Below are 18,889 nucleotides of genomic sequence, written 5' to 3'. Positions count from 1 at the left end.
TAAATGAGAGTCAGTGAGTTAAAAAGTCCTAGAGACCATCATCTAAATCCTTCAGCCCTGTGGATACTGCATCTGTAGATCATCTTGTTCTCTGTGCCTAGATAATACAGTGATGGAAATCATGGAAATTGAAGAAGGAATTACTTTTCTTTGATTCAAGCAGCAGCAAATCATTTTAAAAGAGTTCACAGATTATGCTGAAACAAGCAGGACTATAGAAAATACTAAGTAAAAATAGTGATGGAAAAATATTGTAGTGCTTTCGTGTTATAGGTGATTTAAGAAATTGACACATGCATCTGCCTGGCAAGTATTTGGAGCAGGTAGAGGAGAAGAGGGAAGGGTGAAGGGCTGGGCACTGCAGAAGAAAGCTTTAAAGGAACACTTTGAAAGAGGTGCTGCCAGCTCTAGATTCCCTACATGTATATATTTCCAAAGATGACAGATTTTTGGAGGTGTTTATTTTGGAACTAATCTTCTGTATTTCCATTCTGCCCCCACTGTATCCTGTATCTTGCACTGCCAGAATTCTGCTAGCTGCCATGAAGCTGGGCTGTGGCAAGTGGCCAAGTGTGATAAAACCTATTTTTCATTTTAAAACAGAGTATGGATGTCGGAATACTTCAAAGAAGTATTTAAGGGTAGATTGAATGGAGTAAGAGAAATAGTAAAAACCTAATGAGAAGATTGAAAGTTTCTGATTTGCTTTTGATGGAATTACATTTATTTTGTAAACAGAAGAATACCGGCTTATGTCTGTGTCTGTCAGTTTCTCTCTTTCTTGTCCCTCTTTCTCTGATCTTTGCATGCTGGTGCTAGAAGCTGCTGAATACACAGGAAAAATGAGTTTTCTGATTCCAAAGAGGTGATAGTGATTTTTTGTCGTTGTTTTGTTTTTATCTTTTGTGGGAATCCCAAGGGTATGCTCTGTGTGAATGTCTCATTACACATATGCATGTTAGAAATTCAGTTTTGTTTATTTTGTTCTTGCTTTAACCACCCCCTCCAAAAATGAAATCTTTTCTTTTTTTTCATTTCCGGCTCTGACTTAAGCTTCAAAACAAAATGTTGTCTAAACATTGTTGATATGGTAAAACACTCGTAGTATAACATTACAGAATTTTGAAGTATTCACTTATTAGATGGAAAATTGAACTGCAATCAGTACTTTCTTTAATTTTAATATCTCTTTCTGCATTGACGTTTGATTCAGAATGAAATCAAGTTCTTCGCTTGGCCAAATGCCACAAAGTCGGGTGAGCTTTAAATATGTAATGACTTTGTTTTTAGTGATTGCTAGAGCTTTTAGCAGTTAAAAGGGGAAAATGAAAGGGAACTCTAGCAGATTTCTTGCCTAAAAAGAGTATTCTTGTAAGATTAAAAGTAGAGACGAGCTGAGGCCCTGAGTTATGGATCTGAGTCACATCACAGCCAGCATCAGAAAGTAGCAGCATTAGTGGAAGAAAACCCAGGTCGGTACAGTCTCTCAAAGCTCACCTGGAAAGGGCATTCCATCACCAGAGGGTTTTATTTGGGGTGCGGTGGGGGGGGTGGGTGGTGGTGGGCTAGGTAGGGTGTGTGCCTTCATAAGGAAATTGCATTGTATTCAGTTAAACATACAAGGGGAAAAGTCTTTTGTTTTTAAAGTATGAGGTATGTCATGTCTAAAAAACAGGTATAATATTTATTTCTTATAGCTTGAAAAATAACACAGGACAACTATAATTGCTGCCCTAAATATCCTCCCTCAGTCTTATTTCTTGTCCTTTCTCTCAAAAGTACCATTCTTTCTAATTTGGTATTTACCATTTCCATGCATATGTTTATGCTTTTATCTGTCAAAGTTACATAGTACTCTAAGTATGTTTTAAGCCTCACTTAGAAGATTTTACGCTGTATGTAGTTATGTAATTTGTTCTTTTTGCTTAAATTCTTAAAAAAAATATGTAGTTGATACATGGAGTTCTGGTTCATTCGTTTTTAACTGTTTTGTGGTGTTTCATTCTCTATTTCTCATGTTTAACCATTCTCTTGTTGACTGAAAGTCTTTTTAGCTGAATATTTTGGGGGGAGAGGAAAGAGGAATTTATTATGTCATTTTAAAAGTTAGACTAGGAATGTTGTGATTTTTTCCCCCCTTTTTTGGTGTGGAATGTCCTCATTTATCATATTCCTGGGAAAATCCTTTGTACTGCCAGAGAGAAGGAGGAGGAGGAGAAGAATGTTTCATTGCACAGATGAACATGTCTTGTGCAAAATGCCCAACAGCATCTGCTGTAATACAGCAAAGCTCATGCGGGATTGAACTGCTGCAGCAAAATCTTGGTTTGCTCTATAAAAATGCTCAGATTTTTGAAGCGCAAACAAGCTGTGGAAGGAAACTTGTTGGCCTTTATTCATTGTTTCTTCTCTGTGTGTTTGGAATAATTTGCGGTTTGGGACTGCTTTCTTTTGTAAAAAGGATATGTGCTTTAAATGGTGAAAAGACTGTTCTTGAATGGTGTCATGGTTTTATGGAGCAAAGGAAAAACAAGGTCTGGGAATGAGGGGGGACGTATTTTTTTGAGGTAGATGATGTGAAATAAATATTTGTTTTATTAATAAACCTTATATATGTACTTGCCATTGAGTGAGTATTCTTTACTTTTTAGTCATTATTTTAGAAAGGCAATCTCTGATTTTTTTTTCTTTCCAATTTCATGCAGTTGTCTTTCATTTGCAACATTTCTGATAATGGTTTGGATAGTGTTTCAGAATACACAGTATAGCGCTCCGTTCAGGTTGTCCCTCCAAATGATGTGCTGTTGTGCTTTAACCAGAAGTGCTGATGCAGCGAGGGAGACACTAATACATGGGATGCTTCCCAGGAACTGTTAAGGCAAGGCAAACACAAGCCAAAATTAAGAAGAATATGTGAGCTAGGCACACAAGATGCAGTCTGGCCAAATATGCCCTCAACAGTGAATATCCCATTCTAATTAAATTAATTGAGGCCTGGACAATTTGAATCATCAGACTGCTAAAAAGGTGACCCAACTTGAAGCATTTTAGAATTAGGGAATAGTGCAACAGTAGTCTTTCGGCTAAAACTTATTTACAAAGAAAAATTATCTTTGCCTTTTCTTATTGGAGAGATTCTAGTGTCTCAAGAATAATTAAATTCAATTGCCTGTTTGTTTCTTCCATTCTGGTTCTGAGGGAAAGGGTGCTGAAGGGACATGCAAGTAAAAGAAGAGATAATGAAAAAACAATTTTTTTTTGAGGGGGGGTTGGCATGATTAGATGGAAGAGAGAGTATTGAGAATTCAGAATTGAGAACTGATTTTTTTTTTCTTTTAAAGATTTTATTTATTTATTTGACAGAGAGAACACAAGCAGGGGCAGCAGCAAATGGAGGGAGAAGCAGGCTCCCTGGGGAGCCCGATGTGGTATTTGATCCCTGGACCCCGGGGTCATGACCCAAGCTGAAGGCAGACCCCTAACAGTCTAAGCCACCCAGGCGCCCCTGAGAACTGATTATTAAGAATGATTTTTGTTTTTTCACTATTGCTGCTTTTCTTGTAAGTCACAATTTTTTATTCACTAATTTTACCCACAAATAGTATAGGCATTATGAGAGGAGGTGAACAGGCTCTTTTTAAAATTGTTGCTGTTCTGGGGGAAAAAATGTTATTTGTCTGGGTTTTGAGTGATCTCTGATTAAATTTGCCAAGAGCCAAGCATTTTGAAACAGAACTCCTAAATCAGAGGGTTGTGGGGCTAGGTAAATCAATTAGGGTTTTTTTAGTGCGTCAAGCATTCTAAGATTCGTAAATTTGTTTCTGAAACTACTGAAAGTTCTGAATGAATATGGATAAGCTAAGACTTCTATTGCCAGGGTCCCCTTCAGTTTTAAAAAAATTTTCCTGTTTATAGAAAAGGGGGAGGGGTGCCTGACTGGCTCAGTTGGAAAGCATGCAACTCTTGATTTCTGGGTTGTAAGTTCACACGTTGGGTGAAGAGATTACTTAAAAATCTTAAAAAATATATTTCTTCTTCCCTCATTGTTTACTAGGGTTCCAATTTTTTAAATGCTAGAAGCATAGAGAAGAGTGAAAAAATTTTGCTTCTTTAAAACTATTTCTAAAAATATTATTGGTCCATGAATTGTTGCTTCAGATTCTCTATTTTTTACATCTGTATGAGCTTACCATGTGGTTATCAAAAATTTAATACTTTCTTTCTCTGGAAAAAACGTGTATTGAGAGTTTCTCTTAACCTTCTGGATTTATTCTAGGTTATATCTAAAATTCTTTCACTTGTAATGACTAGCAGCTAAGATAGATCTAAAGAACATCTTTTCAGACTTTCTTTTCTTTGTTGCCGTATGCTGAGGTATCCATGTCAGCAGGCTCAGGAGAGCCTTTACCTTTGACATTGACTTTACTTTTTTCTATTCTTTTAGGTCTTTCACTACCATTCCTACAGTGGTTGACAAGATATCGTTTCTACCTCACTCACCATGTACCATGCCAGTGACATCTTAGCTGCTAGAGTGTGGAGCTGGCCTGTGAGAGTCAAGTAAGTGCCTTTTTTACTATTTGGCATGGTTTTTGCTTACTTTGCAAAGCCATGTAGAGGAACTTCTTAAGATTAGTTTTTAAAAAGGCACTTGCTTGATCCTTTTGGGCTGGCTCTTTGCTCCAGCCTGCTGTTGAACATCTGGTAGCTAACATGGGCCTGAATTTAGCAAGGCGACTATCACAGAATGGAACATTTTTATTAGGATAGACCCTAAGAGATGATAGATCTGATCTTGGCCTAATCAGCCCATTTGTGTTGATGAGCAACCCCTGTCCTATCCCAGAGTGAATCAGAACTTCTGTGTTAGCTCAAGCAGTTAGTCTGGCCTTCTGAAATTTAACAGCTTATGGATGACCAAAGGTCTGCTGGTCTAAAACAGCTGGGTTGCATGGAAGCAGAACAGCTCTCCCAGGAAAGTCAATGACCTTGATATTTACCTGAATTAATTTAGCTTAATATATAGAAGTAAAGTGATGGTTGACATTAATCAGGTTTGAGTTTTTGTTATTGCTAAAGTTGCTAAAACCTGGTATTTTACTTTTGCAGGTCACCTTGTAAATTTTGCCTATATAAATTAACACATCCTCTATTATGTCATAACAACCATGTAAGGGAGAGTGTTTTCCTGCTCTGTCTTAGGTATTGGTGATGTGACCTGTTCATGCAGGGGATACTTGAACATTCTCAGGTATGTGAAGATCATGATTCATAAATATTTTGTCCCTGCAAACAAAACAGAGTTTATATCAGTGTGAACTCATGATGTGGTTTTACAAAATCTATCTTGCCAGTTGATTTTTCTCGCCTTGATATTAGAATAGGATTGGCAAATTACAGCCAAGACCATCACTTGTTTTTTTGAATAAAGTTTTATTGGAACACACACCCATTCTTTTACATATTGTCTGTGGCTGTTTTTGCACTATATTAACAGAGTTGAGTTGTTGTGACAGAGACCCTATGATTCACAAAGCCCAAAGTATCTGATTTTTTTTAAAGATTTATTCATTTATTTGAGAGCGAGAGAGAGAGAGCATGTGCAAGTTGGGGGAGGGGCAAGGGGAAAGAGAATCCTCAAGCAGAGTCCCCGCTGAGTGTGGAGCCAGTTGTGGGGCTTCATCTTACAACCCTGCGATCATGACCTGAGCTAAAACGAAGAGTCAGATGCTCAGCCAGCTGAACCTTCCGAGTGTCCCAAACTATCTGTCTAAGAAAAAGTGTGCCAACTCCTTCTATAGAAGAACCAAACTTAAGGTTGTATTTAGATATAAACTTGCTGGAACCACAGGTGAATTCAAATAGTCTTCTACAGAGAAAGTCAAGACCTGTGTCATAATGCTGACTAGCAAGTAAATATTTGCAATATATATATGGTGGTGGGGTTACTGATACAAGGTTAATGGAATGGAAAGCTATGATGGCTGTTCAGCTTCTTTTCTTTTGCTCATATCCCCCCACCCTCCATCCCCTGGTAGAAATAAACATTCATTCCGTGACAGGATATTAATTTTCTTTCTAGATGCTTTAAAAATTTTATAGAACAGATAAGGATAAAAGAATTGAACTAGGCTATCAGGCATAGCGAAGAAGTGATAACTAAAGGACCTCTTGATTCATGGAACAAGTATTAGAGTAAAATGGACTTGAGATCATGGATATGGAAGATCAGAGATGTTCAGGGAACATCCTCATCGGAGGAGATGGGCGGTTGAATTGAAACTAGAAGCTAGGTCTCTTGCCTGCTTGCCCAGAGTTCCTCCCACTAGGTCTCATACCATATTACGGCTACTTGTTTTCCCTACTACCTGTAAGGCACAGCCTTTTTCCTTTATTCCCTCCGAAGTAAAAGCAAAGACTCAATGACTTAAACCACAAAGATGTGATTTATTGGAGAATTGATGTTACTTGGAGTTTGGATGCTTTTATTTTATTGTTTGAAGATTAACTGGGGGATTGCTTCTTAATCATTAAGTGTTTACAGTATATACGCAAAAAGGTTAGGTTAGTTGGAATAAAAAAGGAAGTCTGAGCCTTGTTCGTAATTTTATAGCTAGGAGCAAAACCAAAATCAGCATAGGCAGAATGCTTCCTTCATATATCTATGCGTCTAAGCCCGTAGATGGAAAGTGTGTGTGTGTGTGTGTGTGTGTGTGTATGCGTGTGCACACGCATGTATGCACGCGCGGGTGTCTAACAGCTCTTAAAATGCATTTGGATTGCATTCTGAGAGGAGTTTAGCAGGTGTATTATAATCTGCAGATTATGTTGCAGAGTTTTAAATGGATTTTTAAAAATAAATTCTATTTTTAAACAGCTTTGGATTTATAGGAAAATAGCTAAGATACTACACAGAATTCCCATATATACCCCAACTCCATTTCCCCTATTGTTAACATGTTACATGAGATTGGTACATTTGTTATAATTAATAAACCAGTACTGATACATACTAAAGTGTGTATTATTCAGATTCCCTTAGTTTTTGCCTAATATTCTTCTTCTGTTCCAGAATTAAATGAATTTTTGTTTGCATGTTCACTGATTTAGAAGGTATTGATATGACCACCTGAAGGTTAGACTAGTTTTGAAGTCCCTTTTGTTTTCCAGGAGTATGATTAAATGAGTACAGGTTTAACTGCTGCAGAGTTCTTTTTTTTTTTTTTTTTTTAAGATTTTATTTATTTATTTGACAGAGAGAGAGACAGCGAGAGAGGGAACACCAGCAGGGGGAGTGGGAGAGGGAGAAGTAGGCTCCCCGCTGAGCAGGGAGCCCGCCACCAGGCTCGATCCTAGGACCCTGGGATCATGACCTGAGCTGAGGGCAGACACTTAAAGACTGAGCCACCCAGGCACCCCTAACTGCTGCAGAGTTCTGACATGTAACATTTATATTCCATAACATGTTGAGAATGTGACTCCTTTACCTTATTGATTATAATGGCTCTTCAACTGTTTCTAAATTTTCAGCATCAGCAGTTCAGAAAAGATAAGACAAACTTGGTTACTTCTAAGTGTTATTGTCAAATTCCAAATTGCTGGTGAAAATATTCTAAAGTAAATTGCTGTCCTTGGAAGCCATGTGGTTCAACAATCCTACTTCAATGTGTTTACCCTCCTGAAAGTAGTTTTGATGGAGTTTTCATCATACCTTCTGACACATCATTAATCATTCAAATTGCCCTATAAAGACCTTAAAGTATTCCTTCCTTTGGGGGCACCTGGGTGGCTTAGTCGGTTGAGCTGCCAACTCTTGATTTTAGCTCAGGTTATGATCTCGGGGTGCTGGGATGGAACACCGAGTCAGGCTCTGCAATTGGTGGGGAGTCTGCTCAAGGATTTTCTCTCCCTGTGCCCCTCCCCCGCCCATGCTCGCGTGCGCGCGAGCATGCGTTCTCTTTCCCTCTCTCTCTCAAATAAATAAATCTTAAAAAAATATTCCTCCCTTTAAAGTTCATTAGTTGTTTTACTAAAGTTGAACACTTGCATGTTCTGTGACTCAGCATTTTCACTTCTAGAGTTATATACAACAGAATTGTGTGTGTATATTCACCAGAAGACATGGACAAAAATGTTAATAGCAGGACTAATTGTCATAGCACAAGCTGGAATTTTCCAAATGCCTATCAACAGCAGAATGGGTAAATAAGTTTCTGGCATAATCACGCAATGAATTAAACATTGATCAGAATGAACAAACTACAGCTGTATGTAATTGTGAAACTCACAGATACAATGTTGAGCAGAAGAAGCCAGACACTAAAGAGTGCATACTGTATGATTGCGTTTACATAAATTTCAAAAACAGGTTAAACTATCTGTGGTGTCAGAAGTCAGGAGATTGATTACCCTTGTTGGGGGTTGGGGAGAGTATTTGAATGGGGCATGAAGGGGCCTTCCCAGGTGCTAGTGATGTTCTGGCTTTTGTTTTGGGTATTGGTTATATGGATGTGTTCACTTTGTGAAAGTTCACCAAGCTTATATATTTTTTCTGTATTCATATTATTCAAAGAAAATATATGAAAATATTAGCAATTCTAGAAACACAGAAACATACATACAAATTCACTGCTAACATTTAAAGGATATATAGAGAACACACTGAACATATTAACCTTATATCTTAGAATATATGGTGTCTGAATTATAGGATTATCAAAGTGCCTTTGTGTTACTGGATTTGTTACAGTCCTATTTGTATATAAGATGAATAAAGTAGGTTGTGTTAATGGCTGCTTTTTATTGTAATTAGGTTTTGGGGATGTCTTAGAAAAGACATCTTTTCAGTCTGTATTAAGTGCAGTTATCAAGTCGCATATCCATCTTTTCTTTCTTTCTTTTCTTTTTTTTTTTTTTTTTTTTTCGAGAGAGAGAGAAAGCGCACATGGGCCGGGGATGGGCAGAGGCAGAGGGAGAGAGAGAATCTCAAGCGGACTCCGTGCCAAGCATGGAGCCTGACATGGGGCTCAATCTCATAACCCTAAAACCATGACCTGAGCCAAAATCAAGAATCAGATGCTTAACCAACTGAGCCACCCAGACACCCCTCCATCCTTTCTTACATTAGAGACTGATAAGCCAAGTAGTAGTGACTTGGGCATATTAGTATATTTATACATGGTGAAATTTCTTCTTCCCACTGATTGTCTTTGTTAGATCAGCAAGTGAGCTTCAGTCTTATATCTCTGTATATTGTATATGTCCTTTTAGCTTTCAAGGCATCACTTCAAACTTAACCAGTATGTAGTCATTTTCCTAAATGGAGCCCCCTTTCCTGACTTTATTGTTGTGGTTGTTGTTGTTTTTCCTTATCGGTACCTTTGGTTTTTCCAGGTACTTGAGTTAACTTTCCCTTTCTGACCCTTTAAAAAAATTGTGGTGAAAATACATAAAATTTACCATCTTAACCATTTCTTAAGTGTACAGTTCAGTATCCCACCCTTTGCACTTTGTGTTCCATTATCACTATCCTTACCGTTGTTCAAACTCTTATTGTAGGTCTAGACTTTTGTCTAAATAGCATCTCAACGTCCATTGTTTACTCTGCAATCAACCCATCCTATATCTTCCTGCCAGATTTATTGTTCTAAAATCCCACCACGTAATTTCCCCACACAAAACTTTTGTTTGCCACTGCCTACAGAATTTAATGCAAGCTCCTTAGTCTGATATTTGAGGCCTTCCATAATTGGATTCCAATCTGTCTTTCCATCTTTAATGAGAATGTTGTTTTTGATAACCCGTGACTGCTTCCTGACTTCCAAGTTGTGTGAAGCACCATACATACATGATATTACTTAATTTAGTCCTATAAAGTAGGTACTGTAATTGCCACTTCCGAGGAAATAGAGGCTGGAGAGTTCTAAATAACATGCTGCAGTAAGTGACGCAATTGAGAGTTCAGATATGGGCTCCATACTCCACAGTTGTAATCCCTATCTCCCAGTGCTCCTGAATGCCTCAAGTAGGCTAGTCCTGGACCACCAAGTACGTTCCCATCTTTACCTAGCTCTTTAACTTTGCAGATCCATTGCCTGGAACACCGTTACTTATTCCTTTCTTCCCTCTCTCACAGGCTCATTCTGTCCATCCTGAAAGACCTATCTCAAGTCCAGTGATTTTTTTTTTTTTTCCTCTCTTTACCTCCAGTTAATAGAAAACTCCTTAGGGCTACTACACACTTTGTACTTGCACTGCCTTGAATCTGTTTCTTTTTATATATGGATGATTTAGCTTAAATTTTAGATTGTAACTTCCTTAGGTTGAGGGCTTGGATTATAGATCTTTTTGTATCCCCTGCAGTACCTTATATGTAACAGGGGCTCAGTAAATGTCTATGTTGATCATTTGGAATGATAATGGAATCGTTGATAGCTAAAGAAATGTAATGTGTATCTAAGACTCCTTATTGGTTTTTTGTACTTCTTGAAGCTCTTTATAAATCCAACTAACAGTCTTAATTCAGAACTAGAAATGACATATTTAGATTAGAGGTAGTTATCATTGATTTATAAGTAGGAAGCTTGGTAACTGTTGCCACATGCTGATTCAAATCAGAGCAGCTCTTCATATTCAGAATTCTGCTTCTGATGCTCTCACCATTGGCACTTTGATTTAGACTACCAGCATATCTCATCTACATTATGTCACCTACATTATGTCAACAACCTCCAAATTAGTCTTCCTGCTTTTGCCCTTTTTCTCTCTGATCAGAATTCAAGCAGTGATACCAGACAGAAGATGACCCTTCCAGTAGCTTCTGATCTCGCACAGAGCAAAAGGTAAAGTATTTAAAGTGGCCTACAGGCAGCAATGTGCTGATAAACTAAATCTCCAGAGGGGGGGAAATCCACTGATTTGTACCATTCGGCTATTTCTGTGGTATAATTACTCCCACTACGGCTGATTCAAAGTTCTGGAATGTATAACAATCTGTTCTTCAGCTGGTACCAGTTAACTCCAGCTCATCACTGCTGAACATTCCCCATCTGACCCCCACCTGCTGCTGCTTTCCCCTTACCCACTCCATTTTTATGATTCTGACCTCCTTTGTGTTCCTCAAACATGCTAGATATGTACCCATCTCACAGGATCTTTGCATTTGCAGTTTTATGATTAGAATGCTCTTTTCCTGAAATAAATGGGTATTTGCTTATTTCTTATCTTTCTTAGGTCTGCTTAGATATCTTCCATGATCTCCTTATACAGGCAAACTTGGAGATATTGCACATTCGGTTCCAGACCACTGCAATAAAGTGAATATGGCAGTAAAGTGATTTGAATGTATTTTTGTTTCCCAGTGCATATAAAAGTTTTGTTTACACTATACTGTAGTCTGTTAAGTGTGTGATAGCATTATATCAAAAAAATATACATACCTTAATTTAAAAAAACTATTGCTGAAAAATGCTGACCATTGTCTGGGCCTTCAGTGAATTGTAGTCTTTCTTCATGTAGAGGGTCTTGCCTCTGTGCTGATGGCTGCTGACTGATCAGGGTGGTGGTTGCTGAAGGTTGGGGTGGCTTTGGCAATTTCTTAAAATAAGACAACAGTGTGAATTTGGCTGCATCGATTGATTCTTCCCTTTGTGAATGATTTTTCTTTAGCATCAATGCTGTTTGATAGCATCTTACCCACAGTAGAACTTCTTTCAAAATTGGAGTCAATCCTCTCAAACCCTACTGCTTCTTTATCAACTAGGTTTATGTAATATTCTAAATTCTTTGTTGTCATTTCAATAATCTTCACAGTATCTTCACCAGGAGTAGATTCCATCTCAGGAAACCACTTTCTTTGCTCATCTATAAAAAGCAGTTGCTCACCCTTTCAAGTTTTGTCATGAGGTTGCAGCAATTCTGTCCCATCTTCGGGTTCCACCTCCTTATTCTAGTTCTCTTGCTGTTTCCACCACACCTGTAGTTATTTCCTCCATGGAGATCTTGAACTTCTCAAAATTATCCATGAAAGCTGGAATCAGCATCTTCCAAACTCCCATTCGTGTTGATATTTTGACCTTTTCCCATGAATCACAACTGTTCTTAATGGCATCTAGAATGTTGAATCCTTTCCAGAAGGTTTTCGATTTACTTTGCCTCTATCAATTGGAGGAATCCCTACCTGTGGCAGTTATAGCTTTATGAAATGTATTTCTTAAATAATAAGACTTGAAAGTCAGAATGACTTCTTGATTCATAGGCTGCAGAATGGATCTAATGTCAGCAGGCATGAAAACAATCTTGTGGTACATCTCTGTCAGAACTCTTGGGTGACCAGTTGCCAGTGAGCAGTAATATTTTGAAAGGAATCTTTTTTTCTGAGCAGTAGGTGTCAATAGTGGGCTTAAAATGTTCGGTAAACTGTGTTGTAAACAGATGTGCTGTCATCCAGGTTTGTTGTTCCATTTATAGAACACAGGCATGGTAGATTTAGTATAATTTTTGAGGGCCCTAGGATTTCAGAATAGTAAATGAGCATAGGCTTCAATTTACAGTCACCAGCTGCATTAACCCCTAAAAAAAAAGTCAGCCTGTCCTTTGAAGCTTTGAATCCGGGCACTGAGTCTCTATCTATGGAAGTTCCAGATGGCATCTTTTTCCAATATAAGTCTGTTTTCTTTTTCTTTCTTTCTTTCTTTCTTTCTTTCTTTCTTTCTTTCTTTCTTTCTTTCCTTTCTTTCTTTCCTTTCTTTCTCTCTCTCTCTCTCTCTCTCTCTCTCTCTCTAAGACTGTTTTCATCTACATTGAAAAATCTGTTGTCTAGCATAGCCGCCTTCATGAATGATCTCAGCTGGGTCTTCTGGATAATTTGCTGCAGCTTCTGCATCAGCACCTGCTGCCCTACCTTGTGCTTCTTTGTTATGGAGATGGCTTCTTAAACCTCAAGAACCAACCTCTCCTGGCTTCCAACTTTTCTTCTGCAGCTTCCTCCCCTCTCTCAGCTTTGGCTTAGGGGAATGTGGTGGCTGGTTTGATCTCTCCCTCAGACCGCTTTCCCCCTATCAGCAATAAGGCTGCTTCGCTTTCTTATCATTCATGTGTTTACTGGAGAAGCACCTTCCATTTCCTTCAAGAACTTTGCCTTTGCAACTGGGCTGACTGTCGGGACACGTGCCTGGCTTTTGGCCGTCTCGGCTTTTGACGTGCCTTCTGCACTAAAGTGAGAGACAATGACTCTTCCTTCACTGGAACACTTAGTGACCATCGAAGGGTTATTTCTTGACCTGATTTCAATATTGCGGTGTGTCAGGGGATAAGCAGGCCCGAGTCGAGGACAGGGACAGAGACAGGGGACTGGCCTGTCCGTGGAGCAGTCAGGACATACCTGACATTGATCCATCAAGTTCACTGTGCTGTGTGGGCACAGTTCATGGTGCCCGGAAACAATTCCAGTAGTAACATCAGATATCACTGACCACGGATCACCAGAACAAGTATCATAATGAACAGGTCTGAAATATTGCAAGAATTACCAAAATGGGACACCAATGTGAAGTGAGCAAATGGTTGGAAAAATGTGGGCACCAATAGGCTTGCTTGACGCACGGTTGCCACAGATGTTGTTTGTAAAAAATGCAGTGTCTGAAATGCACTGAAGCGAAGCTCAGTAAAATGGAGGACGCCTGTATAGAACCGCAGACTTTCCCCAGCTGCTCAACACTCCCTTTCTCTATTGCTCTGCTTTTTTTCTCAGCACTTCCAGTATTACGTATTTATATATTAATATGTACTCCTTTTAAAGTGCACATTTCCCCATCTCAGAGTGTGTTTCCCCATCTCAGAATATCCTTTGTATAAAGGGATTTTATTGGTCATCCTGAGATGATTTCTAAAATATGCTACAGAGTTTTTATATCTCACTGATGCCTTACTATGGTGATGCATTACTGCTATTTCTAGATACTGTTGTCTATAGGTGGGGAATGGTTGTATTTGCTTTTGAGGCTGAAAATGAAGTGTTTCATTTTAGTTGAAATAAAAATATCTGTGAAACATATAAAATTAGTTTAAGCCTTGTCATTGGTAATTACAACTTGAAATTATTGTTCACTTAAGCTCCGTATAAGGAACTCAACAATATTTGTGGTTGTGTGTTTGGTAGTGTGAATTTGAGGACTTGTGATAATGAGAAAACAATTTGTACATTTGTTTGAAGATGAGATGGTCTTAGGACATTTTTCTGTATAAATACTAAAATTATAGACCGGTTTAGCATACTGTTTATTATAATTAAAAAGTGTGTGACTTCTTATGAATTAGGTCTCGGTTACTGCCTCCCACCCCCCTTTCTCTATTTCATTCAGCTTTCCACTTGACTTAGTCTAGGCATAGACAATAATTACAGTGAGGTAGCAAAATTGAGTCGTAGTGACTGCCAGCGTTTCCTTTCTATCTCTTTTTGTTTTTGTTTTTTAAAGATTTATTTATTCGATAGAGATAGAGACAGCCAGCGAGAGAGGGAACACAAGCAGGGGGAGTGGGAGAGGAAGAAGCAGCCTCCCAGCGGAGGAGCCTGATGTGGGGCTCGATCCCATAACGCCGGGATCACACCCTGAGCCAAAGGCAGACGCTTAACCGCTATGCCACCCAGGCGCCCCTCTATCTCTCTTTTTGATACTTAAGTATTTTTACAAATAAAATTCTAATAACAGTTGAAAACATGGTAAAGAGCATTACTTTTTCCAAGTTAATCTTTGGGTAACCACAGTAATCCATTTTTGTTCTAGGGTTTGATTCACAGAGGTCAGAGAAGAGAGTAGCTTTAACTGAAAGCTGTCACTTCTTCCCTGCAGACAGTTAAGAAATGGAGAAAAAGTTGGTTTCTCTTTCCTTTGTATTACTTTCTTGGGTCATGTTTTAACTAAAATTTGTGATATTTCCTTCCTTAAGACTTTTGGACATGGGCGAGAAAGCCCGTTTCTCTTAAGAAAGCTGAAGTTGGGTATTATGATGCTTCCGTGTTGTCCATGAGCAAGCTGTGAGAAATTAAGTTGAGGCTTAGTAAACCGGTAGATCTTTTGGCCTTTTTTCCATTTCGCAAGGAGTAGTTTTGACACTCTCCTCCTGTTAGACTGTCTTAACTGTCTTAACTTCAAAGGCTTTTTAGGTGGAGGTGTGTCCTTCCCTCTCTGGCTCCAGTGTAACTGGGATGGTTTCTGTTCATGGCTATTCTACATCTTTTGTGAAGAGTCAGTTCAAGACCTTTGCCCATTTTTTTATTCGTGTTTGTCTTATTTTGAATGCAAGAGTTCTGGGTACAAATGTTTTGTTAAATAGGTGATATGTGTATGTTCTAATTACAAAGCCTTTGTTACGTATATATTTAAAAAGCTTAATTTCCCTTGTTATATCACTTTTGTCATCAGGAAATGTTTATCTTCTAGAATTTTTAAAATGACTTAATCTTTTTAGAGCAGTTTAAGATTCACGGCAAAAATGAGGGGGCGATAAGAGATTTAGATTTTTTTTTACAACTACATTTTTAATAACTGCCCAACAAATCTGTCAGAACAAAGATAAACAATTTTCTGTTCATGTGTATGTTGCTATGAAAGTACTAAGTCATAGAAAAGTAAAATATACAGAAAAATGGAAGAAAGGAGAAAATGCTACTCAGAAACAACCATTGTTAACATGTTTATGCATTTCTTTCCGGACATTTTTTATGGAATTCATCTCACTTTTGATAGAATAGTAGTTCATTTTTTTTTTTTTTTTGTCAGAGATAGAGCACAAGCAGGGGAAGTGGCAGGCAGAGGGAGAAACAGGCTCCCCGCTGAGCAAGGAGCTCCATGTGGGGCTCCATCCTGGGACCCCAGGATCATGACCTGAGCCAAAGGCAGACACTTAACCGACTGAGCCACCCAGGTGTCTCAGTAGTTCATTTTTATATGCAACATAAAACTATATTTTGCTCCCTTTGCTTAGCATTACACCAAATGTTTACAAACTTGTCATGAACATTTATTTATTTATTTATTTATTTATTTATTTATTTATTTATTTTTTAAAGATTTTATTTATTTATTCGACAGAGATAGAGACAGCCAGCGAGAGAGGGAACACAAGCAGGGGGAGTAGGAGAGGAAGAAGCAGGCTCATAGCGGAGGAGCCTGATGCGGGGCTCGATCCCAGAACGCCGGGACCACGCCCTGAGCCGAAGGCAGGCGCTTAACCGCTGTGCCACCCAGGTGCCCCATCATTTATTTTTTTAAAGATTTATGTATTAATTTGAGAGAGAGAGGAGAAAAGGGAGAGGGAGAGAAAGAATCCCAAACAGACTCCATGCTGAGTGTGGAGCCTGACCTGGGACTCAATCTCATGACCCCAAGGTCATGGTCTGAGCTGAAACCAAGAGTCAATGCTTAACTGACTGTGCCACCCAGGCGCCCCTGTCATGAATATTTAATGGCAGCTTAATTTTTCAAAGACTGGCTGTATCCACTGTTTGTGTTTACAATACTATTTTCAAAATAGTTTTTTTTTTTTTTTTGGTGGCACATTCAGGAGTTTTAAAGAATAAACATTCTTTTCTCTTGAAACAAGTTTCAAGAAAATTGAAAGAAATCAAAAAACCTATATTCACCTGATGATCTTTTGGTACTTCTCCCTGTGGGAACAGAATTGGATACTGCCTGCACCATGTTCTTACACACTCACAAGTAACAGCCTCAAATTACAATAAGGTTATTTAAAGCATCTCTTAAAGTCCATCTGTTTGACATGCTATTCTCAAGAACCCTTTTACTATTTTAATGAAAACTGGTAAGATTCTTCTAAGGGTGTTGGAAAGCCCATCCTTCCATCTCTAGATTTGGTAACCAAGATATCAAGATATAATTGTCTTCTAAACTCTTCTTTCAGAATTGCTAAATGGTGTTTTCATACCTTGTGAATCTTTCACATAGATGTGTAATGTACTATACTTTTAGAAAAATCAATTCCCGTCTCTTAAACACTTAAGTTGTTCCCTGTCTTTTGCTATTATTTGCATAGCCACAGTGAATAACCTTGTGCATTTATTCTTGCTCTTGTATGAGTTTATGGAATGTATTCCTAAAAGCAGAAAGTATGGGAACTACTATCTGCTTACATCTTTGCCAACACAATGTGTTACCAAACTTTTGGATCTGTGTCTGACTGGTGAAAAAATATCATAATGTGGATTTAATTTGCATTAAGTGAGTGAAGTTGAACATCTTTTTAAAGAACTGTGTTTCCTTTTGCTGTGCACTAAAGTTCCTATTCCTTAACTCTTAAAAATGGTCTTTTGCTTTGTGATTTTTAGGAGCTGTTTGGGTATTAAGGAAAGCCTTTGTGATCTGAGTTGCAATTTTTTTTTCAGTTTGTCATTTTTTAACATTTAAATCTCTTGAGTCTGAATCTACACTTTAACAGACACATTTTAAGGGCTACATTACGTATAAAAGCAGGAAACTACCTGTAAGTGTTGCTAAGTGAATAAGATATTAGTCCTGTGAAGACAATTATGTAATTAGAGGTTAGATTAGATTTATTCCTTCTCCTTATGGACAAACAAATTTCGGTTAATCACATGGAAGAATTTCTCTTATTAGATCAGCTTTAAAATGGAATGGGCATCCTTGGGACTAGATGGATTCTTTGTTAGTAGATCTGTTACTGGAAAGGAAATACTAACCCTTGTTGCTGTTTATTGCACAAAATAGGCATTTAGTGTTGAATTAATGAGGGTTGGATCATCTGGAGATTAGATTAGGTGGTTTCTAATAACTCTTCTTTTTATTTTCATATTGTTTTTATTTTAAAAATACTAGTTTCTTTATGTATATGATTTTTATATAATTGTGAATTTGTATCAATTTTTTCGTTTCTTGCCTAATTCCCTTTCCCCCTTTACTTCTCATTTTGCTCCAAAGTAACTGTATAGTATATATCCTTTCATAATTTTCCCCATACTTGAATCACCATCCTATCTATTTTTTCCCTGCCTAGCAGGACACATACACTAATCCAGGCACACCTGTGTATGTATAGGTTTTTTTTTTTTTAAATAAAACTGGATCATATGATGCATTCTGTTCTGTTCTGCATCTTGTTTTTCTCACTCATAATAACTAGTACAACATTCTCCACATCAGCTAGTAGAGCACTAAAGCATTCATTTATTGGCTGTATAAAATATGCCATTATGAATGAGATTATTTTTGGTGCAGCTGTACATTTGTTCATTTAGCTAATCCTTTATTGATGGACACCTACTTTGTTTCCCATTTTTTTTTTTTGTCACTGTGAACATTGTAGTAAGCTTCTTGTACATACCTTCACATATTGGTACATTTATGCTATGAGATAAAGAATCAGGATTGGGATTGCTGGTTCAAAGGATATATACAAATGCTATATGTATATTTAGTAATATTTAGTAATTACTACAGATTGTTTTCCAAAACCAACAACATAAGAGTCTTTCTCAAGTCCCTTCTGATTCATGTGAGACCATAAAATGTAATTATGTAGTTTTTTATAGTTGTTAGCTATAGGATTTGCTGGATTCTTAGAAGACTTTATCTAAAGAAGTCTCTTTATAAATTTGTCTTTCTATGTTCTTAGTGACTGTGTTACTTTAACACACAAAAAACCCCAAAATTCTTTTCCCAAAGCCCTAGTTCGTGTGCCTGGTACCAACGTAATAATCTCATAGACCAGAGGATAAATGGAATTGAGACAAATGTTAAAACATGACTTTGGGGATGGGGATGGGAAATAAAGGCCATTTTGGTAATAGATTTTTATCTTTAAATTGGGTATCCAGTTGGTTACAAGAGGATTAATTATAAGAATCTCTTTCCCT

At 37.8% G+C, this 18,889-nt stretch overlaps 1 protein-coding gene across 2 annotated transcripts in view; it reads left to right on the top strand.

Moving 5' to 3' along the window:
* Positions 1 to 18,889, top strand: part of MCU (mitochondrial calcium uniporter) — a 190,872-nt gene that overhangs the window by 10,422 nt on the left and 161,561 nt on the right. The window contains exons 2-3 of one of the 2 annotated variants that reach the window (XM_040623923.1): positions 4,445 to 4,560; positions 5,203 to 5,251. The exons of the other annotated variant lie outside the window; for it this stretch is intronic. Of the exons in view, the coding sequence (XP_040479857.1) occupies positions 5,225 to 5,251 (27 nt within the window). The 5' untranslated portion in view covers positions 4,445 to 4,560; positions 5,203 to 5,224. The remainder of the gene's footprint in view (positions 1 to 4,444; positions 4,561 to 5,202; positions 5,252 to 18,889) is intronic. 2 annotated transcript variants of the gene reach the window in all.

The sequence above is a fragment of the Ursus maritimus genome, unplaced genomic scaffold (assembly GCF_017311325.1).
Source record: "Ursus maritimus isolate PB19 unplaced genomic scaffold, ASM1731132v1 scaffold_7, whole genome shotgun sequence".
NCBI classification, from domain to species: Eukaryota; Metazoa; Chordata; class Mammalia; order Carnivora; family Ursidae; genus Ursus; species Ursus maritimus.
The sequence above is the reverse complement of the archived record's forward strand: the minus strand, read 5'-3'. Positions and strand labels throughout refer to the sequence as shown.